The sequence below is a fragment of the Dendrobates tinctorius genome, unplaced genomic scaffold, assembly GCF_039654945.1.
Source record: "Dendrobates tinctorius isolate UK_male_01 unplaced genomic scaffold, ASM3965494v1 ptg000147l, whole genome shotgun sequence".
In the NCBI taxonomy this organism is placed as follows: domain Eukaryota; kingdom Metazoa; phylum Chordata; class Amphibia; order Anura; family Dendrobatidae; genus Dendrobates; species Dendrobates tinctorius.
In genome coordinates, this window is record NW_027361814.1 from 14744483 (window position 1) to 14769018 (window position 24536).

At 43.3% G+C, this 24536-nt stretch overlaps 1 protein-coding gene across 2 annotated transcripts in view; it reads right to left on the reverse strand.

Moving 5' to 3' along the window:
• LOC141049744 (alpha-2-macroglobulin-like) overlaps nt 1–24536 on the reverse strand; it is a 262253-nt gene that overhangs the window by 236936 nt on the left and 781 nt on the right. For both annotated transcript variants that reach the window (XM_073546471.1, XM_073546470.1), the window contains exons 2-3: nt 3089–3272; nt 1026–1185 (exon numbers count right to left, since the gene is read on the reverse strand). In XM_073546471.1, coding sequence (XP_073402572.1) covers nt 1026–1185; nt 3089–3272 — 344 coding nt within the window. The remainder of the gene's footprint in view (nt 1–1025; nt 1186–3088; nt 3273–24536) is intronic.

Here is a 24536-nt window from a genome sequence, read left to right on the forward strand (position 1 = left end):
GATTTCTGCCATTTACAAGCAATCTGACAATAGCAGCTTCAAGTCCCCTTAGAGGTCGATTCAAGGTGGTAAAAAATTAGACTAACATTTTTTTAAAAATATGAAAAAATATAAAACACAAAAGTTTAAATCATCCCTCTTTTGCCATTAAAAATAAAACAATAAAAAATGCATATCTATTATCGTTGTGTTGGTAAAAGTGTGATGTATCAAACTATAAATTAAATTAATCAAATCAATAAACAGCGTAACCAAGAAAAAAATCAAAAGGACAGAATTACGGGTTTTTCTTGATTGCCACAACATTGCAATAAAATGTAATAATAAGTTATAAAAACATTGTATCTATCTCAAAATGGTATCAAGAAAAACGTCAGCTCAAGCTTCAAAAAATAAGCTCTCACACAGCCCCAGATGGTGAAAAATGGCAATGCTATGGGTCTAGAAAAATGGCAACATAACAAACATTATTTTCTTACAAATTTCCAAATTTTTTTCACCACTTAAATAAAAAAAAACCCTGTATTTGTTTGATAACTGCGTTTGTGTACTGACCCAGAGAATCATATTGCCTGGTCAGTTTTACCATATAATGATCATAGTTACAAAACAAATCCAAAAACACTATTGTGGAATTGCACTTGTTTTTGCAATTTCAACTCACTTGTAATTTTTTTCCTGCTTTCTAGTGCATCACATGATAAAATGAATAGTGTCACTCAAATGTACAATTCGTACTGCAAAAAAACAAGCCTTTATAAAGCTATGAGAATGGAAATGAAAAAAGTTATGGCTCTTGGAATAAGGGGAGCAAAAAATGAAAGCACAAAAACGGAAAATCACAAGGTCATGAAGGGTAATTATAATTTTTATTATTCTGGTGTTATATATTAAACTTGGTTTGTAAAAATTGGATTCATTAACCAAATAAAAAAAAGTAAGGCTGGACACTAAACACATCTGTATCATCATTTTGATACGAAGGACCCTCTAAACGCTTTTAAAGTACTTTTAATTTTTCTTACCAGTTTGTCCTGGTTTGTACAAAGGTTTGTCTGTCTGGACTAGAGTTTTGGAGAGTTGTTTCTTGACCAGAACTTTAGTACTTTTATTAACTAATTCCCCTGAACTCTCAATAGAAGTTGTTAATGTGCCAACCGACACATCTTCTTCAGCAATGGGAACCTACAGAAATAAAATAGCACAAATATGTAAGGTTAAACAAAAAAATAAATCAATGGGAATATAACTTTAAATATGCACAATTCCTGATGTGGAAAGGAGCTTAATGATTTATGACTTTGACAAGTCACTAGAATCATCTTCGTAACTTTTTTAGCTTTTAGCTTTTTTTTTCTCCTGTTTTTAATTTGAAGGGTTTGTCTCATGGAAAAAAAAACATGTTTTGCTGGAGATTTTGGATGGCATTGAGGGTAGTCATGCTTTAGGTCTTCTCCTTTAGTTGTCTAAAATAGCCGTTCAGGAAAAATATATCACATAGCTTATATGAAGGGCGGCTCAAAGATAGTTATAGGAATGTTGCAAGTTGATGGAGGACATTTAGAACACTGACCAGATTAAACAGTGTTAAAAATATGTAAATATAACAAACAAACAATGTAATAAAATGCAAATAAACTTCTTTTGTTGTGTGTGAGTCTGAATGTTTCCTCATGTAATCTGCATACCTCCTGTTGGGTCAACCTGTACTGTATTACATGCATTTTCTTATGGAATTTCCAAAGATAAGCAGTGACCTCTGAAGGTATGTTTCCACATTCAGGAAAAATTCAGGATTAGCTGTGGATTGAACGCTGCCACAGCGTTTAATCCGCAGCGTTCAGATGTTCCTGCATAGTGGAGGGGATTTTATGAAATCCCGTCTCCACTATGCGTCCGATTACACGGGTGACACATCAGACAAGCGGCGCGTCTTTCCAGAACGCAGCATGTCGGTTTACCTTGCGGTGATTCCAGATGTGTTCACTGAGCACAAAAGACAAAAAACTGACTGGCACATCCAGACTAGTGTGAATAGGTGCATACCAGGAGGAGCTACCTCCATATACAATATACAAAATAAGGTTGCACTCTATCATGCTAAGGCATGTCAATGTGGAATATATGAAATTTGAATAGCAATACGGCTATGGAGTATTAGGAAAAAATATGATATATGAAATATGGGCAGATATAATTTGGCCAAGTTATATGCTAAGCGTCTCATATTTTTTCCTAATACTCCATAGCCGTGTTGCTATTCAAATTTCATATATTCCACATTGGCATGCCTTAGCATGATAGAGTGCAACCTTATTTTGTATATTGTATATGGAGATAACTCCTCCTGGTATGCACCTATTCACACTAGTCTGGATGTGCCAGTCAGTTTTTTGTCTTTTGTGTGTTAGCTTACTGACCGAGCACTCCACCCTCCACCAGGTAGTGATTTTAACTACAGCAGGTCCCTACTTACCCATAAATGCAGGCATTGCTGACAGAGGTGTCCACATTCACCCAGGAATTCAGACATCAGCCTTAGGCTGGAGTCACACTGCCGAATTTCACATGCGATAATCGCATCGCATAGCACGGACTGGCCGGCACCTCTCCTGACCTGAGCATGACAGCGTGATGGATTACTATGCAGCTGTCAAGTTCAGGTCAAGAGAGCAGACAGCCAGTGCGAGTTTTACGATCCGATTCTCGGACAAAAAACTCGCCAGTGTGACTCTGCCCTTAGACAGGTATTCACACAGGTCAGGGTCCCATCAGACTTTGAGGCCACCTTGACAATAGTTGATGGGCAGATATAATTTGGCCAAGTTATATGCTAAGCGTCTCATATTTTTTCCTAATACTCCATAGCCATATTGCTATTCAAATTTCATATATTCCACATTGACATGCCTTATCATGATAGAGTGCAACCTTATTTTGTATAGTTTTCACTGAGCACATCTGTAATCACTGCGCGGCCAGAAGGGGGCGGGACTTTTTGCGGAGCGGGTTTTCCGCTCCGTCAAAAAAGTGATTCATGAACGATACATGGAGACGCACCCTTAAAGTCCACATTGACCACTTTTACCTGAAGACTGGAGCAAATGAATGTGGTGTGTTGCTGAATTTTTTTTTCAAAGAGTGTGGTGTCCTTGTTTCTCAGATTTAGAGATATTTTCACGCTGCTCTCTCCTTCAGCATTCTCCAATTGTAGACAGATGTTTTCTAAATGCTGGCTATACAGCTCTGATGGGAAGAGGACGGCGTAGTGCCTGGCAAGGATGACATATAAGATAGGATATCATTATAATGAAAATAAGGAAATAGGAGGCAGAAGAAAAGGTTATGTTTCAGAAGATACTGTATATGGTTACTAGTGAATGTGACAAGCAAACCCACGGATATTCGGGTTCGGACAGACTTTTTAAAAAGTCTGGTTTGGGATCCAAACTTGACCTCTGACACCAATTCCTATTCAAATCAATGGGGACCTGAACTTCAGTGCTGTAATATGGCTGGAGTAACCCCTAGAGGGCTGCAAAAGGAAGCAAAATGGGGATAAGATCCCTGCAAACAAATGTGCATTGGAAAATTACTTAAATGAGTTCTGTCACCATAGCAATCATGTTAAAAAAGCAAGTAAATGAATAACCTAAAAATCTGAACAGTGCCCTCACAGAGACTGAGACTTGCAACCGGCAGTACAGTAAAAAAATTTCACCCACAGAGCATAGGGCAGAGTGCCCCTATAGAATCTTGTAAAAAATTTCACCCATGGATCATGGGCCTGAGTACTCCCATAGAATCTTCTTAAAAATTTCATCCACAGAGCATGGTGCATAGTGCACCCACAGAATTTTTTTTTTAAATTTCACACACATAACATGTTTTCACATTTCCCCCACAGTTCCAAAATTTCACAAGCAGCCATTGGCAAAAAGCTGGTAGTGTGTTCTTGGATCGCGGTCAGCTGCGATACATGCTACTGGCAGTACAGTTAAAAATTACACCCACAGATCATGGGGCAGAGTACCCCTACAGAAGCAGCTTACAAATTATACCCACAGAGCATGGGGCACAGTACCCGTACAGAATCTCTTCTTAAATATTTCACCCACAGAGAATGTTTTCACATTTCCCCCAGAGCTCCAAAATTTCAGCTCCACTTGTGTAAATTACAAATGCAGTCAATGAAAAGCTGTTAGCATGATCTTGGATCAAGTTGATGGTCCTCCGTGAGGCTTTCAGCTGGCAGTCCAGTTAAGAATGTTACCCACACAGAATAAGGCAGAGCACTTCTACAGAAACAGCTTAAAAATTTCACCCACCGAGCCAAACTTTTATCTTCAGTAATGTACAGTAGAGCAGCTGCAGATAAAAAGCTCGTAGTTTTATTCTGGAGACAGCTGGTGGTCTGCCGGAAGGCTTGCTATCGCCAGTCTCAGCCCCTTCGCCTTGGATCACCTCTCAATGCTGTCACCTTTGGGACCCAGGGGCCAGAAGTGTTTCTCTTGAAAAATTAGCCTTCAAAGCAGGTAACCATGCCTGAATACTTCAACTAGGGATAATGGATTTATACCCCGTTTCTATTTTCCCATTTCTTCAAACTGGGGCCATTATTCATAGGGGACCCAGTGGAACACAAAATGAAGAAACTGGAAGAACTCTCAGTAATCCAATATCAAACTGCCTACAGGCTGGGTTGGCAAGGTACATACTGACGAAGGTAGTGTGCTGAAACGCATGTAGGGGAGGACACCATCCAGGGATCAATACTATGTCTGGGAAGATGCCATCCAGGAGACAGGGATCCATACTATTTCTGTGAGTGATTTCCCATTTTTTTGGATTTACTATTATTATTTCACAGGATCTCTTGCTTCCATTTTTCATGCACCTCACACTGCATATGCTTTCTCTTATGTGCTTGTAAGGAGAAGAAGCAAGCCAGGCTTGTCTCTTCCATGACTGGCTCAGAACCATTTTGTCAGTCACCTAAGTTACATGGGGGAGTGCTTAGAGTAACAGGATGTTACCTGTGCTCGAGAAAAGGGAGCGTGGCTAAGCAGGCAGAAAATGCGCGCAGAAATTCAAACTGTGGAGGCGGGAACACTGAGCACGTGTGAGTGGTGTGAGGTAATTTCTGCTGTGAGGCGAGGGTGCGGAGCTAAGGGGAGCTGGAGACGAGAGGATGCGCTGACAGGAACTGACTGATGGGCTGCATGTACCGCTGTCCCCGCTAACATCTCTGTCCCAGCCTTCATCAAGGTCCTTGACAAGACTGCAAACTCGGCCGACGATGCTGACACAACTGCCTCGGCCGACAGTACTGACTGGGGAAGGCAAGTTCTGTGTGAGGGATACCGGTGCTCAATGGTACAACTCAGCAGACCGAACAGACCACGTGAACTGTTTCAGGACCGTCTCCCAGGCCCCAATAGTACAAGAATTCTTACCGCTGAAAGAAGAATCTGCCCCCCTTCTGCCCTGCATCCATTGGGGCCAGTGCCCATGCTAGAACCCCAGGCCATCACCGCCAGTGACAGGATTGAAAAGAAGACACTGTCAGGACCACAAGAGGACATTCTCAATGCCAGAAAAGTTTCCCCCATTTTCCACAAGATTGTAACAGATCCCTGTTGTGGCTCATTCCAAGTGGCCCCAGTCAAAGAGAGGGGCACATCTGTGACTGGAGCGCAAAGTGATAAGTGCATAGTTTACATTTTCTTCCCCTATTAGTTAAAACCTCCTAGAAGTGTTCTTTGTATTAGGGAAGAACTCTCCCCCTCATTTAAATATCTCCCTGTGAAGAGTATCCTCTTGTGAATTAAACCCTTTGTTAACTCTTGGTCTGCCTCTTGTCCATTACTGCATCCCGCTACCTGCTCGCATTCTGACTATTCATTGGATATATTTTTTTTATTCTTACACCATGGCAATATTTTCATTATACGTAGGCACTTTATGCTAGTATTTTCATGATATGACTCCTATCTTGTGTATACTCATACTTGTCACTTTTATGAATAATACCCTTGGTTATATCACATCATCACTTCATTTATTCATATTTACATATTTTTTCATATATATATATATTATAATTTTTCATTTTTTGCACATTTTTTAACCCATTTAATTATTATTTTCTTCACTTTTTTGTGTAAATTCTCATCTATTTTTTCCTGGATATGAGTCCTTTTTCAATTTTTACTATTTACTCTAACATCTTGCATTGTGTGTGTGGCGCCCCTGAAGGTTCAGTCGCAACAGAGGTACTGCACCTCAACCAGAGGTGTGGTATCCCACTTCCCAGGTAAGGTGGAGGCACCGGACAGAACTCTACACCAGCACCCAACACACACCCTAGAGTAGCAGGGCACCCTAGATAACCCCTGCTTGGGTCATAAAGGGTGTTGAGGGGTGGGTGGAGCTAGGAGGCTCAGAGAGGGAGAAGAGAGTTAGAGTGAAGCCAGACTTCCCTGAGGGGAGGAAGTGAGAGGATGTGTGTGCAGCAGCTACCTGTCAGCAGGAGCTGCTGGGAAAGAAAGAGACTTAACGAGACTCCCTGTAAGAGGAAAGGGATCCTAGAGGCACGGAGCAGTGGCTATACTGCCCAAGGGACTCGTTCCACACCAACGGATGTCAGGTGGAGGGATCAGGTCACAGAAGGTTCTCGGCCCCTTAGCCTATTGGAGTGGACAACGGACTCAGCTGGAAAGCCGACAGCTGTGGCACCTTTAGGTACCTCAGCCACTAACCACAGTTACAGTATCTTCACCGGAAATGCAGCCAAAAGGAAGCAAGGAAACGCAAAGAATACATTATCTGACAGAGTCTGCGGCTGCTGGCCTGGGAAACTGACTGTGAGGTGTTGCGTAGGAAGAGGCGAGAAGGCAACACAGTGAGACGACCAGGAAACGCATATACTGAAGGGAGTGCTGGAAGGGTGTTCTCCATCTGCCTGGAAGTTTGCTGGATCCCTGACCTGGAGGATGCAGCACCAAGCAGGTATCCATGAACACAAGAACTGTGAGTAAAGCTTTGGAAATGCACCCAGTTGTGTCCTCTGGAATCTCTGCAACATCTATCCAGCACTGCTACAGCTCTTGCCAAATACTACATCACCATCTCCCTCAACATCTTTCATCTGTCCTGGGACTAAGCTCTGCCTGTGGAGAGCTATTCCAACTCTGCTGCATCATACCATCAGTCCCAAACGATCTGCACTGCAGCGCTGGTCCCCTTTGATCAGATACTACAGGTGGCGTCACAAACACTTTATTAACTTTTTATTTTTCCCCTGTAAATATCCCCTTTTATTGGACGCCCAGGACCACAGACCAGGTCACTGCCGCTGTGACACTGCCCCTTTTGAGAAGCAGCCCGGTCCTGAGTACACCACGGCTCAGGCGGGCACTCCATGTGTCCTGTTGATTTTAACCTGAAATGTATTATTAATAGTACTGTACAATAAAATAATTAGAATTTTGGACTATGTGGTCGGTTTGGTGCTCCTTCTTTTTCTTTCAAGGTAAGCACAGGTAATGGAGAATCAGATTTCTTTTCCAGAGAAGAAACCTGATAAACGTGAACCACATCCAAGAAAGGCAGCAGTCAAGCAAATTAACCACTTCTCAACTGAGTCAACAGCTGATGCAGTGAGACAGAATTGCCATCCATGGCAATTTATAGGTTCTGTAATTGGAATGAGTAGTTAAATCCTTTAAAAAAATCCTTTAATGAGCATTAGGCCCAGCCACAAAGGTAGATAAACATTTTTTTTAGGTAGAACACTTGTACAGACATGACTGCAGAGTACACAGAGGTTTTTGGCCACAGTGCCCCCACAAAAGCTAATAACAAATTTCACCAATAGAGCATGTTTTTATATTTCCCCCACAGAAGCTGATAACAAATTTCATACGCAAAGCATGTTTCCACATTTCACCAAGAGAAGTTGATTAAAACTTTCACAAACAGACAATAGGGCACAGTACTCCCACTGGCGGGCCTGTGCAGCACACATAGTGGCTTAAAGGCACAGTACTCCCGCAAACATGGGTTAAAGAAGACACACAGAGGCTTTTGGCAAAGTACCCCCACAGTCTGATATAGGTTAAAGAATACCCAGCATCTTTTGGCACAGTAATCCCACAGATAAAAGTTTAAGAGTACACACAGCAGTTTTTTTGTACAGAACTATTACAAACATGCTTGCATAACAGTAGAAGAATATGTTTAGACATACATCACTCCCACCAACACAGTTGAAGATTATAAAAACTTTTGGTTACGCACGATACTATCACCAACATGGGTGCAGAGTACACATAGAGAGTGTTTTTGGAAAAAAGCGCACATGCAAAACCTAATACTGTCCCTCACTAAAGCTACATCCTGTCCCTACGCTAAGCAGAGTAGAAATAAAAAACAAGACTCTTGAACCAGGAGGAACAGGTCCAGGTGGGGGAGGAGGTGGATTTTATGGTACAGGAAAGGTTGGATTGGCCTGGCAGGGTATCGGGGAAATCCCCAGTGGATCCTTGCTGTGGATGAGAGAGATCGAGGAAACAAAAAAAGCCTGTAGTTTTTAGGGGCACGGATCCTTTAAAAGCACAGGCAGAGCATGTGTAGAGGTGTGCGCACGAGGCGTTCATTACCTGATCCGCCGCGTCGCATGTCACAATGAACGCTGATGTTGGTGCATATGACGTTACCGGCATATGACATCCCTGTCATGCGCCACATGCGACGGATGAACTGACCTCAGCCCTCAGCCTCTGCTAGGCCTGTGGCCATTTTAATACAAGCGCACCGGTTCTGCAAGAAGAAGGTGGCATGGAAAAGCAGGCAGGAAAGAGGAATATTTTTTTTCTTCTGTGGATGCGGCATGATGAGGGGCCAGGACAAGATACTGTACGTATAGGGACCAGTATGTATATATGGGAAGCCAGGATGTATACATGGAATGGGGGCAAGAATGGATATATGGGACCAGGATGGACATATGGGGGCCTGTATGGATACCTGGAGTCAAGAAAGGATATATGGGATCCTGAATGGACATGGACATATGCGGGCCAGAAAGGACATATGAGGCCTGGATGGACATATGGGGGCTAAGATAGATACCTCGGTGCAAGAACGGATATATGGGGCAAGTTTGGACATATAGTGGGTACGGAAATTATTCAGACCCCTTTAAATTTTTCACTCTTTGTTTCATTGCAGCCATTTGGTAAATTCAAAAACGTTCATTTTTTTCTCATTAATGCACACTCTGCACCCCATCTTGACTGAAAAAATGTAGAATTTTTTGCAAATTTATTAAAAAAGAAAAACTGAAATATCACATGGTCATAAGTATTCAGACCCTTTGCTCAGACATTCATATTTAAGTCACATGCTGTCTATTTCCTTGTGATCCTCCTTGAGATAGTTCTACTTCTTAATTAGATTCCAGCTGTGTTTAATTAAACTGATAGGACTTGAAAGGCACACACCTGTCTATATAAGACCTCACAGCTCACAGTGCATGTCAGACCAAATGAGAATCATGAGGTCAAAGGAACTGGCCAAGGAGCTCAGAGACAGAATTTTGTCAAGGCACAGATCTGGCCGAGGTTACAAAAGAATTTCTGCAGTACTCAAGGTTCCTAATAGTACAGTGGCCTCCATAATCCTTAAATGGAAGAAGTTTGGGACCACCAGAAGTCTTCTAAGACCTGGCTGTCCAGCCAAACTGAGCAACTGTAAGGAGAAGGAACTAACTAGGCATGTCTCCTCCGTGAAGGGTCCGGATCCGTCGGGGCTGTCACCTATATTGCAGGGAAGAAAGCTTGAGACTCCAGACCATACTCTGTGTTTGAGAAAAGGGGGTGTGGCTAAGTGAACAGAGCTGCAGCGTGCGAGTGATCAGACAGTTTGGGCGGGAGGACACCGCCAACATCAAAAGATACATCATTTACCTCAGGATCATGACAGACCCCCACTGCGTCGCAATCTAGGCAGCACCAGTCACAGACAGAAGTTGAACCGTGACTGGCGCCTGAGTGATAAGCTTTATTTTATTGTATTGTCGGCTGTTATGATGAGTCACCGAAGGAGGAAAAAACAAAATACCAGCTAAGTCCAGAAAAACCAGAGAGGTTGGCAGCTATCGGATTGCAGACCCCTGAACCTATCCACAACAACTAGCAGTAGCCGTGGGGAGTTCTTACGATGCCCTAGACCCCTCGATCACAGCCGGAGAGCTATATAGCCTAAAGACAAAAAGGGGAAAAACTAAACTGCCCCAGAGCAGACCCCAAAGCAATAGGCAGCTCCCAACATATAATGACGGTGAAGCAATTATCACACAATTATCGAATCCTGCTTTGAGCAGGGGGTTGGACCAGATGGCCCAGGAGGTCCCTTCCAACTCTACGATTCTATGATTCTATGATTCTATGAAGATGAAAACACTTACACAGATAGAAAGCTAGGTTGAGCAAATTATGGGGCCCAAACTAACTATACAGGACAGGATAGGAAAGCTGCTGTCTGCCATCCGCCAAAACCCTATCAAAATGAGCCAACCGACTGATAGGAAAAACAGGCCCTGAAGTCGCTAGGCTTCAAAAGACTATATCAGCACTCAGGTAGATTCTGAAGACAGAGCAAAATATAAACAGATGAGAGACAAAAAAAGAGTTCAGCTCACCCCGGGGATGGCAGAACTCCCAAAAAACAAGGCAAAACAAGAACTAAACTGAAAAGTACAAAGCAGAGCAGAAAAACTTAGCTTTGAGATGCAGGAATCAGACTGGTCTCCAAGAATCCAGCAGGAAAAATCACCAGCCAGGAAGACGGGCGTCGACAGCCTTATATCCAGTCTTCAATTCCAGCCACCCAGTAATCCTCTAGCTGACCAGGTGTTTGGTAATCAGTAGAAAAGAGAAGGAAGATCCGGCACTGGAGACTTGATAAAATCCACGATGAGTTTTATTCACATAATTTCATGATAAAACCATAAAGGGGAAAACAGACCCCCACGCCTGACGCGTTTCGAACCTTACACCAGGTTCTTCCTCAGAGACATGAAACAAAACAGTTCACAAAATGATTATAAACATTCCTAATCAGCAGAGGGACTCCACACATGTGTATAATCAAAGAGGCAGACAACTAAGCCCTCAAATCACTGGTGGAGTCACTCCCGTGCAAGAAGAAAGAAAAAAAAACGAAAAGACCTAAACAACAATGGACAAGACATAGAAAATATAAAACATGTGCAATACACACGTATGAATGCATAAATACATAGCAACTTTCAAATGACAAAAAAAAAAAAAATCTCAGCACTCAATAGAAATACATAAGATCATTTCTATAATTTAAACCTTGCGGATATCGTGCATCAAGCGTAAGTATCCAGAAGGCTTCCCGACAGTGTAGTAAATGTTCCCAGTCACCCCCTCTGGGGGGTTTCAATACCCATTCTATTCCCTTAACTTTAAGACTGCATAAATTACCCTTGTGTATTTCAAGGAAATGTTTGGACAAGCCAGACACATTCCTACGACTGGACATAGACTCTGGATTAGAAGCGGTGATGTGCTCACTTAGTCTCCTCTTCAGGCTGCGTGTGGTACAGCCAATGTAATATAAACTGCACAATGTGCACTCTGCCATATACACTAAGTGTGTGGTGTTGCAATTCATGTAGGTTTTAATTTTGTAGGTTTGTTGTGTACTAAATTTAACAAATTTATCTGTAATATCCATATAGCGACACAAACCACACAATTTTTCACCACACTTATAATTGCCCAAGTAATTTAACCACGTAGGTTTAGTGCAATCAGACAAATACAATGAGGGGGACAAAAAATGACTCAAATTTTTAGCTCTCTTTGGAACACACCTATGTCCACCAGCCAATATCTGCGATAAGACTGGATCTTGATGCAGTAAGGGAAGATGTTTATTTATGATTTTAATAACACCCTTGTAATCTGAACTGAAAGCGGTAGAAAAAGTGGGAATATTTTTATTTTGATTAGTGTGTACCATGTCATTCTGCAATAAACTACTCCTGGTTTTGTTATCCACTTTTTTAATAGCCCTATTTAACATCCAGTTCTTATAACCCCTTTTTGATAGCCTGGTGCAAATTTTACGACGTTCGGATTCATAAAGAGCGTCATTTGAGCATGATCTTTTGGCACGGATTAATTCACCCAACGGTAAATTTCGTATCACATGTGGCGGGTGACAACTATCCGCATGCAATATGGCATTACCACTGGTATCTTTTCTATATAGGGAAGTATATATATTCCCCGTTTTGACATCTCCCATAATTTTAACATCCAGATATGTGGCACAAATGCCATGTATTTCGTGGGTGAATTTAATATTCAAAGAATTAGTCCCAATATACTCAAAAAACTTAAGCATGCCAGGAGAGGGAGATACATCACAACGATCAAACCACAATAGGATCACGTCATCAATGTATCTCCCCCACCACAATACATTGTCTAAATAGGGATTATCCATAGTATATATATATTTGTTCTCCCAAAAGGACATATATAAGTTGGCCAGAGTAGGAGAAAATTTTGACCCCATCGGGCAGCCACACACCTGAAGATAGCACTTAATGTCAAATTTGAAAAAATTAGTGTTCAAAAGATGCTGTAACGCCATAATGATAATTTTTTTAAGATCAGAACTGAAATTACTTTCTTCAGTCAAAATGGTGGAAACAGCAGATAATGCCAAATCATGAGGTATACATGAATATAGAGCAACAACATCACATGTTATCCATGTGTGGTGAGGCCCCCATGCAACCTCCTGAAGTGCCTGCAGAAGCTGTTTGGTGTCTCTAATGTGACCTGGTGTTTTCAAAACCAAAGGTTGTAATTTTCTATCTATCCACTCGGAGAGTTTTTCATTAACCCCTCCAATACCGGCCACTATGGGCCTGAAAGGTGGAGGAAACACGCCTTTATGAATTTTGGGTAAGGCGTGAAATACAGGACACACTGGTTTATCCACATATAAAAAATCAGCCATATGCTTGTCCAATACTCCCAAAGCAAGACCCTCCTGCAAAATCACAGATAAACCCTGCTGAATACAGCTTGTAGGATCATTGTTGAGAGGATGATATGTATTAATATCAGATAACATGGATAAAATTTCATTGCGATATAGTAGTGAGTCTAGAATCACCACTGACCCCCCTTTATCTGATTGGCGGACCACTATATGTTGGTTCTTACTTAGTAAATGAAGCGCATGCTGCTCAATTGCAGATAAATTCATACAAGACAGCACATCTGAATCCAACAGAGATTTAACATCACGTTCTATTGCCCTCTGGAAAGTGTCCATAATGGGCACTCTAGATATCAGGGGATAAAAAGTGGGGTTAGATATCTGTACATTTGTGTCACATTGTACTGCTGTATGTTGATTTGTATTCTCCAAACTAGACAACATGTCAAACAAAATCTGATCTCTAACAGGAGCAGCAAGTGGCAACAAATCAACATTGTTTGAACTCAAGGATGATATATCAGAAAATTGATTACCAATACCAGACTCAGGAGTAAAGAAATGTCTCTTAACTGTTAATAATCGCACGAATCGATTGACATCACATAATGTTTGAAACAAATCCCCTCTACATGTAGGAACAAAGGAAAGTCCTCTCTTCAAAACGCTCAGCTGAGCTTCACTCAGTATGGTAGCTGAAATGTTAATAACTGTAAACTCATCAGACGCAGCAATGTTACCGTTTATTTCCTCCAATGATTCACATTCCGCAGACCATATTGATGCTTTCTTCTTACGTCGGCGTCCACCTCGCCTTGTTTTCTTTGATCGTTTTTTGGGTGTGATGTTAAAGGTAACACCCGGTTAGAGTCCATTGAACCCTCAGAAGTAGTAGGTGAATTAAATGACTGTTCACATGAGGAAAAACTAACGTTGTTAGTACGGAATGATTGATTCCTCTTGAGAATAGATCTAGGCTTATACGGAGTGAATTGTTTCCAAGCATAAACCATATTAGAGTCATAGTCCCTGCGATCACGCAGGAACTTATTTTTCTTGGACTTGGTAATGCCGCTTTCCAAATTATCAATATTAGCATGTAATCGTTCATAGCTCTTAGAAAATGTCATATGATCAGAAAATACATCCAACTTAGACTCCAAATCTTTGATGGAAGCTTCAATGTTAGTCAATTTAACAGATTCTTCCTCCACAATAAGAGACATTAGTTTCAAAGAGCATTCACTCAAAATATCATTCCACTTCTGTAGAAAGGTATCATTATAAATCACAGTCGGTACCTTTTTTAATCTCAAACCTCGTGGTATCATCTTATGACTGACATATTTCTCAAGAGTCACTGAGTCCCACCAGGTTTTGAGGTGAGAAGTCATCTTTCTCTCCAACTCAGAGAAAAGTGAATGCATGTCCATACTAATCTTATCCTCATTATCAGAGGAAATGCCAAATAATTCATCAGCTTTTTTTCTTCTTAACAAGCAAGTTGCTGTAATATTTTTAGTCCCGGCTTGCATGTTAACAAATGTGCGGCTTAATGGGAGCACAGTTAGTCAGTATATTTAGAAAATTAGGAAGGGGAAAGGGAAATTTGTGCTCACCAAAATAGTCCTGTAAGCCGGTCGTGCCTAGGGATCAAATGGCTGACCACCATGTGTTGCAAACATGAAAAGAGAAGGAAGATCCGGCACTGGAGACTTGATAAAATCCACGCTGAGTTTTATTCACATAATTTCATGATAAAACCATAAAGGGGAAAACAGACCCCCACGCCTGACGCGTTTCGTGAGATTATGAGTGCAAACCTCCTTCCATCAGCAAGGTCATTGAAGATGAAATGTGGATGGGTATTTCAGCATGAAAATGATCCCAAGCACACCGCCAGGGCAACGAAGGAGTGGCTTCATAAGAAGCATATGAAAGTCTTGGAGTGGTCTAGCCAGTCTCCAGATCTCAACCCCATAGAAAACCTTTGGCGGGATTTGAAAATCTGTGTTGCCCAGCAACAGGCCCAAAGCATCACTGCTTTAGAGAAGATCTACATGGAAGAATGGGCCAACATACCACCAACAGTGTGCATCAACCTTGTGAAGATTTACAGAAAACATTTGACCTCTGTCATTGCCAACAAAGGATATATAACAAAATATTGAGATGAACTTTTGTTAATGATCAAATACGGTACTTATTTTCCACCATGATTTGCAAAATAAATCTTGCCAAATCAGACAAGGTGATTTTCTGGATTTGTTTTCTCATTTTGACACTCATAGTTGTGGTCTACCTATGATGTCAATTACAGGCCGCTCTCATCTTTTTAATTGGGAGAACTTTCACAATTGGTGGCTGACTAAAGACTTTTTTCCCCACTGTATTTTATTACTTTGCACACCATAGCACTGCCCAAATAAGTAATTTTCACAATAATAAGGCAACTGACTGTAGGTAATCAGGTAGCAACTAAAACAGTTTCAAAGCTACTGAAAGCAACCAATAAAGGTTAAGGCATTCTATGACATTTCAAAACGCAAAAGTCAGATTCTTGCAACCTAAGTTATTATTATTATTATTATTATTATTATTATTATTATTATTATTATTATTTATTGTTATAGCGCCATTTATTCCATGGCGCTTTACATGTGAGGGGGGTATACATAAAAACAAGTACAATAATCTTAAACAATACAAGTCATAACTGGTACAGGAGGAGAGAGGACCCTGCCCGCGAGGGCTCACAATCTTCAAGGGATGGGTGATAATACAGTAGGCGAGGGTAGAGCTGGTCGTGCAGCGGTTTGGTCGATCGGTGGTTACTGCAGGTTATAGGCTTGTCGGAAGAGGTGGGTCTTCAGGCTCTTTTTGAAGGTTTCGATGGTAGGTGAGAGTCTGATATGTTGTGGTAGAGAGTTCCAGAGTAGGGGTGATGCGCGAGAGAAATCTTGTATGCGATTGTGGGAAGAGGAGATAAGAGGGGAGTAGAGAAGGAGATCTTGTGAGGATCGGAGGTTGCGTGCAGGAAAGTACCGGGAGACGAGGTCACAGATGTATGGAGGAGACAAGTTGTGGATGGCTTTGTATGTCATGGTTAGGGTTTTGTAATGGAGTCTCTGGGCAATTGGGAGCCAGTGAAGGGATTGACAGAGGGGAGAAGCTGGGGAATAGCGGGGGGACAGGTGGATTAGTCGGGCAGCAGAGTTTAGAATAGATTGGAGGGGTGCGAGAGTGTTTGAGGGGAGGCCGCAGAGCATGAGGTTGCAGTAGTCAAGGCGAGAGATGATGAGGGCATGGACTAGGGTTTTTGCAGATTCTTGGGTGAGGAATGAACGGATGCGTGAAATATTTTTGAGTTGAAGTCGGCAGGAAGTGGAAAGGGTTTGGATATGTGGTTTGAAGGAGAGATCAGCATCAAGGATTACTCCGAGGCAGCGAGCTTGTGGGACTGGGGAGAGTGGGCAGTCATTTACTGTAATTGATAGGTTCGTAGGGGGGGTCACGTGAGATGGGGGAAAGATGATGAATTCTGTTTTGTCCATGTTGAGTTTCAGATATCTAGTGGAGAAGAAGGATGAAATAGTGGACAGACATTGAGGGATTCTGGTTAGTAGGGAGGTGATATCTGGTCCAGAGATGTAGATCTGTGTGTCATCAGCATAAAGATGATACTGAAAGCCATGAGATTCTATGAGCTGTCCCAGGCCAAAGGTGTAAATAGAGAACAGCAGGGGCCCTAGGACTGAACCTTGTGGGACTCCGACAGATAGGGGGCGAGGTGAGGAGGTGGTGTGTGAGTGGGAGACGCTGAATGTCCGGTCTGTTAGGTATGATGAGATCCAGGAGAGGGCCAAGTCTGTGATGCCGAGGGATGAGAGGGTCTGTAATAATAGGGAATGGTCCACTGTGTCAAAGGCAGCCGACAGGTCCAGGAGGAGGAGGACAGAGTAGTGTCGCTTGCTCTTGGCAGTTAAGAGGTCATTGGTGACCTTAGTAAGGGCAGTTTCAGTGGAGTGGTGTGACCGGAAGCCAGATTGTAAGCGGTCGAAGAGGGAGCAAGAAGAGAGATGGGAGGACAGTTCAAGGTAGACGTGTTGTTCCAGTAGCTTGGAGGCGTATGGGAGAAGTGATATAGGGCGATAGCTAGATGCAGAGGATGGGTCAAGAGAGGGCTTTTTGAGGATAGGTGTGATGGAGGCATGTTTAAAGCTTGAGGGGAAAACACCAGTTGTTAGTGATAGGTTGAAGAGATGGGTTAGGGTTGGGATGAAGACTGTGGTGAGGTTTGGGATGAAGTGGGATGGGATCGGGTCGAGTGCACAGGTGGTGAGATGTGATCTTGAGAGTAGAGTGGAGAGTCGATCTTCTGTAATGGTGGAGAAGTTGGTATTGAAGGTGGAGGGCTGGGAAGTCGGGAGGAAGGGCTCTGGGGGTTGTTGACCAAAACTGTCCCTGATGTTATCAATTTTCTGCTTGAAAAATGAGGCAAAGTCTTCAGCTGAGATGAGTGGGGAGGGAGGAGGTGCTGGGGGGCGGAGGAGAGAATTGAAGGTGTTGAATAACTGTTTAGGGTTGTGAGACAGGGAGGATATGAGAGATGAGAAGTAGGTTTGTTTAGCTGTGGCGAGTGTGGTCTTGAAAGTAGTGAGGGACTGTTTGAATGCGATGAAATGCTCGTTGGAGTGGGATCTTTTCCATCTGCGCTCAGCAGCCCTGGAAGCTCGCCTCAGCTCTTTGGTCAGGCTGGTGTGCCAGGGCTGTCTGTTGATTTTGCGAGTTTTGGTATGTGTAAGTGGGGCAGCGGATTCCAAAGCTACAGCTATTGTGGTGTTATATAGAGCGGCAGCGTCATCCGCATTATGTAAGGAACTTATATCTGTAAGAGGGAGGAGGGATTCGGAGAATGAGTGTAGGTCAAGGTGTTTAAGATTCCTGCGAGGGTGTGAAAGTTTGTGGGGTGGGGATTGTAGACATGGAGTGAAGAGGGAAGAGAATGTGAGCAGGTTGTGGTCAGAGAGAGGAAGAGGTGAGTTAGAGAGGTTAGATAGGGAGCAGAGGCGGGTGAAGATGAGGTCCAGTGTGTGGCCATCTTTGTGGGTGGCTGTAGAAGACCATTGAGTGAGGCCGAAGGAGGAAGTGAGAGATAGAAGTTTAGTGGCAGCTGAGAGGGAAGTGTCAGTGGGGATGTTGAAGTCGCCCATGATGATAGTAGGGATGTCCACGGAAAGGAAATGAAGTAACCAGGTGGTGAAGTGGTCAAAGAAGGTGGTGGCTGGCCCTGGGGGGCGGTAGATGACAGCCAGTTGGAGGTTGGAGGGGGAGTAGATGCGCACAGAGTGCACCTCAAAGGAAGGGAGGGTAACAGAGGGTGGCAGTGGGATTGGGGTGAAGGAGCAGGTATCTGACAGGAGAAAACCAACTCCTCCACCATGTTTGCTGCTGGGGCGGGGGGTGTGAGAAAGGTGGAAGCCGCCATACGAAAGTGCAGCAGGAGAGGCTGTGTCAGAAGGGGTGAGCCAGGTTTCGGTGATGGCGAGGAAGGAGAGTTTGGTAGTAACAAAAAGATCATGGATGTAGGAAAGCTTGTTGCAGACAGAGCGAGCATTCCACAGAGCTCCTGTTAGTGGGACTGGGGAAGCGGGGGCTGGGTGAATGGGAGACTTCAGTCTGCATTGTGATTGCTATAAGTGTGTGCTAGAAGTGTGAAGATTAATTTAAGAATTAAAACCAGAAGGATGTATACAGACTGTGCCCTGCTACCTGCCACCATCGCACTCTAACAAGCATCTCTATTCTTCCGACAGGTATGTCCATCCACCCAGCTCTCCTGCTCTCCTGCTGTCTGTCTATGAAGGACACACAGTGCGTCACCCAGCTTTGCACATAGACTTGCCTCTGCACCTAGCATTCACATGGTATGTCCATCCACCCAGCTCTCCTGCTCTCCTGCTGTCTGTCTATGAAGGACACACAGTGCGTCACCCAGCTTTGCACATAGACTTGCCTCTGCACCTAGCATTCACATGGTATGTCCATCCACCCAGCTCTCCTGCTCTCCTGCTGTCTGTCTATGAAGGACACACAGTGCGTCACCCAGCTTTGCACATAGACTTGCCTCTGCACCTAGCATTCACATGGTATGTCCATCCACCCAGCTCTCCTGCTCTCCTGCTGTCTGTCTATGAAGGACACACAGTGCGTCACCCAGCTTTGCACATAGACTTGCCTCTGCACCTAGCATTCACATGGTATGCCTTTCAGCTAACCCCTGCAAAAAAAGGGGGAGACAAAAAAGCGCAATAGGGTCTTATCCACGTTACAAAAGACAGTATATCATGAAATATGCTCACCTGGTTAGGATGAGATAAGAGCGTGTAGGTAGCGGCTGCTGCAGATCCACAGGTCTTCAGTGACCAAAGAAATGATGAATCCAAAGGGAGTTTGTAGCTATATTCCGCGCTGCCGCTTTAGACAAATTCCAGGAGAATGCTGTATGATTGCAGTGGTTTTATTCTACGCGTTTCAGGGGTCTCATGCCCCCTTCATCAGGAAATACCACAAATACATACAGGTATCACAGACATAAATAGGTTTGTAAGGATGCTGGATTTCAAAAAAATGAGCGCCAACAAGTCAGATGATGCAGTGTCAAAGTTCAATGACACCACATGGTTAACAGTTAACCTAAGATATATTACAAAAGAATACGTATTTTAAAAGATTTTTTGATTAAATTTTCGTTTACAAAACAGATAATAAAGTCAAATTTACGATTTAAACAAAAAAAAAAAAAAAAAAAGGGAAGGGGGGAGTTTATTCCTGTTTAGAGGTGGATACCTTACAAGTGGACTATCGTATGGAAACAGCAAACCGCTTTTTTTTCATTGAAAGCATTGCAATCTTAATACAAAAAGGGGAAAAAAGTAAAAACATAATTTTAATTCATTACCAATAAAAAATATATAATTTTAGTTAAATTCTAAAAAATTAAATATAAATTATTTTTTAGTATAGAGGAAATGGGTTAAAAAATAATAAAGGATGCTAAAAGCAGCAACACACGAGAAGCTGCACAGCAGCCAGCGCTGCTCAGAATGAGAACGCAAACAGCATGGATTCATTACTTCACTAATACAAAGATCATGGGCAAATTTTAGATATAACATGAAGCACATAAAAAAAGGGGTTAATATCAGATGCAGCAACACACAGGACGCTGTGCAGGAGCCAACTACTGCTCAAAGAAAAAACGCAGGATAAAGCGGCAGAGTGAATGGGTGGCTTCATTAATAGATAAGATCGCAGGCAGCTTTAGTGTTCACCCCCTGACACATAAGTCTTTTTACTGTGAAGGAGTGGCAGTAACATTCTTGCACTGTTCACTAATCTCTATGACTAGGCAATATATGCATGGGAGCTGAGTTAAAGGAGAAATAAGATACTATTATCAGCCGGGGTCATTCTTGGAAGAATTTTTTGAAGGGTTTTTTTTTTTTTTTTTTTCTTCTTTAATTAAGCCCGGGTAAGCGCTACTAATTCTACTAGTCTGACATGAAAGAATGACCCCGGCTGATAATAGTATCTGATATTAACCCCTTTTTTTATGTGCTTCATGTTATATCTAAAATTTGCCCATGATCTTTATTATATGAAATTATGTTTTTACTTTTTTCCCCTTTTTGTATTAAGATTGCAATGCTTTCAATGAAAAAAAAGCGGTTTGCTGTTTCCATACGATAGTCCACTTGTAAGGTATCCACCTCTAAACAGGAATAAACTCCCCCCTTCCCTTTTTTTTTTTTTTTTTGGTTTTTTTGTTTTTTTTTTTGTTTTTGTTTTTTTTTTTTTTGTTTAAATCGTAAATTTGACTTTATTATCTGTTTTGTAAACGAAAATTTAATCAAAAAATCTTTTAAAATACGTATTCTTTTGTAATATATCTTAGGTTAACTGTTAACCATGTGGTGTCATTGAACTTTGACACTGCATCATCTGACTTGTTGGCGCTCATTTTTTTGAAATCCAGCATCCTTACAAACCTATTTATGTCTGTGATACCTGTATGTATTTGTGGTATTTCCTGATGAAGGGGGCATGAGACCCCTGAAACGCGTAGAATAAAACCACTGCAATCATACAGCATTCTCCTGGAATTTGTCTAAAGCGGCAGCGCGGAATATAGCTACAAACTCCCTTTGGATTCATCATTTCAGCTAACCCCAGCTTACCCCAGTGTTATTTATGACCTTGTTTACTCTGGCTTGATCATATACATCTGGTCCACTCTTAATTGTCTGGCCAAGATGAGCAGAGACCACTCCTCTCTGCTTCACACCTGACTGCACTTAGTTGTACATATATTGCAGAGTACAAGTCTGCATAGACTTCAGTCTGCATTGTGATTGCTATAAGTGTGTGCTAGAAGTGTGAAGATTAATTTAAGAATTAAAACCAGAATTGAACCAGAAGGGAACTGAAGGTAACTGGACACAGTCACTGTAAACAATGTTTCTGTTTGTTTTCACTTTCACCCCAATAATCCTTCACTTTCTGCTAATTCCCCTAATCCCTACTCCTAGTAAGGAACTGTTCATCTCTTCTTCAATCCTCCCCATCCACCTCACCTCCGCCTCAAAACTGTTCCTTAACATACAATCCTCTGTCTCCAAACACAGACAGCCCCCTCATGCCCTCTCCTGCTCCCACCTGCTAACACTTTCTCTGCTCCTTCTCACTGCTGGTGATATCTCTCCAAATCCTGGTCCTCCTCACCACATTCCCACAGTCATTTCTACCTCCCATCCACGCTCTATCACAACCTTCCGTAACCTCTCCAACCTTATACCCATTCACCCAGCCCCCGCTTCCCCAGTCCCACTAACAGGAGCTCTGTGGAACGCTCGCTCTGTCTGCAACAAGCTTTCCTACATCCATGATCTTTTTGTTACTACCAAACTCTCCTTCCTCGCCATCACCGAAACCTGGCTCACCCCTTCTGACACAGCCTCTCCTGCTGCACTTTCGTATGGCGGCTTCCACCTTTCTCACACCCCCCGCCCCAGCAGCAAACATGGTGGAGGAGTTGGTTTTCTCCTGTCAGATACCTGCTCCTTCACCCCAATCCCACTGCCACCCTCTGTTACCCTCCCTTCCTTTGAGGTGCACTCTGTGCGCATCTACTCCCCCTCAACCTCCAACTGGCTGTCATCTACCGCCCCCCAGGGCCAGCCACCACCTTCTTTGACCACTTCACCACCTGGTTACTTCATTTCCTTTCCGTGGACATCCCTACTATCATCATGGGCGACTTCAACATCCCCATTGACACTTCCCTCTCAGCTGCCACTAAACTTCTATCTCTCACTTCCTCCTTCGGCCTCACTCAATGGTCTTCTACAGCCACCCACAAAGATGGTCACACACTGGACCTCATCTTCACCCGCCTCTGCTCCCTATCTAACCTCTCTAACTCACCTCTTCCTCTCTCTGACCACAACCTGCTCACATTCTCTTCCCTCTTCACTCCATGTCTACAATCCCCACCCCACAAACTTTCACACCCTCGCAGGAATCTTAAACACCTTGACCTACACTCATTCTCCGAATCCCTCCTCCCTCTTACAGATATAAGTTCCTTACACAATGCGGATGACGCTGCCGCTCTATATAACACCACAATAGCTGTAGCTTTGGAATCCGCTGCCCCACTTACACATACCAAAACTCGCAAAATCAACAGACAGCCCTGGCACACCAGCCTGACCAAAGAGCTGAGGCGAGCTTCCAGGGCTGCTGAGCGCAGATGGAAAAGATCCCACTCCAACGAGCATTTCATCGCATTCAAACAGTCCCTCACTACTTTCAAGACCACACTCGCCACAGCTAAACAAACCTACTTCTCATCTCTCATATCCTCCCTGTCTCACAACCCTAAACAGTTATTCAACACCTTCAATTCTCTCCTCCGCCACCCAGCACCTCCTCCCTCCCCACTCATCTCAGCTGAAGACTTTGCCTCATTTTTCAAGCAGAAAATTGATAACATCAGGGACAGTTTTGGTCAACAACCCCCAGAGCCCTTCCTCCCGACTTCCCAGCCCTCCACCTTCAAAACCAACTTCTCCACCATTACAGAAGATCGACTCTCCACTCTACTCTCAAGATCACATCTCACCACCTGTGCACTCGACCCGATCCCATCCCACTTCATCCCAAACCTCACCACAGTCTTCATCCCAACCCTAACCCATCTCTTCAACCTATCACTAACAACTGGTGTTTTCCCCTCAAGCTTTAAACATGCCTCCATCACACCTATCCTCAAAAAGCCCTCTCTTGACCCATCCTCTGTATCTAGCTATCGCCCTATATCACTTCTCCCATACGCCTCCAAGCTACTGGAACAACACGTCTACCTTGAACTGTCCTCCCATCTCTCTTCTTGCTCCCTCTTCGACCGCTTACAATCTGGCTTCCGGTCACACCACTCCACTGAAACTGCCCTTACTAAGGTCACCAATGACCTCTTAACTGCCAAGAGCAAGCGACACTACTCTGTCCTCCTCCTCCTGGACCTGTCGGCTGCCTTTGACACAGTGGACCATTCCCTATTATTACAGACCCTCTCATCCCTCGGCATCACAGACTTGGCCCTCTCCTGGATCTCATCATACCTAACAGACCGGACATTCAGCGTCTCCCACTCACACACCACCTCCTCACCTCGCCCCCTATCTGTCGGAGTCCCACAAGGTTCAGTCCTAGGGCCCCTGCTGTTCTCTATTTACACCTTTGGCCTGGGACAGCTCATAGAATCTCATGGCTTTCAGTATCATCTTTATGCTGATGACACACAGATCTACATCTCTGGACCAGATATCACCTCCCTACTAACCAGAATCCCTCAATGTCTGTCCACTATTTCATCCTTCTTCTCCACTAGATATCTGAAACTCAACATGGACAAAACAGAATTCATCATCTTTCCCCCATCTCACGTGACCCCCCCTACGAACCTATCAATTACAGTAAATGACTGCCCACTCTCCCCAGTCCCACAAGCTCGCTGCCTCGGAGTAATCCTTGATGCTGATCTCTCCTTCAAACCACATATCCAAACCCTTTCCACTTCCTGCCGACTTCAACTCAAAAATATTTCACGCATCCGTTCATTCCTCACCCAAGAATCTGCAAAAACCCTAGTCCATGCCCTCATCATCTCTCGCCTTGACTACTGCAACCTCATGCTCTGCGGCCTCCCCTCAAACACTCTCGCACCCCTCCAATCTATTCTAAACTCTGCTGCCCGACTAATCCACCTGTCCCCCCGCTATTCCCCAGCTTCTCCCCTCTGTCAATCCCTTCACTGGCTCCCAATTGCCCAGAGACTCCATTACAAAACCCTAACCATGACATACAAAGCCATCCACAACTTGTCTCCTCCATACATCTGTGACCTCGTCTCCCGGTAC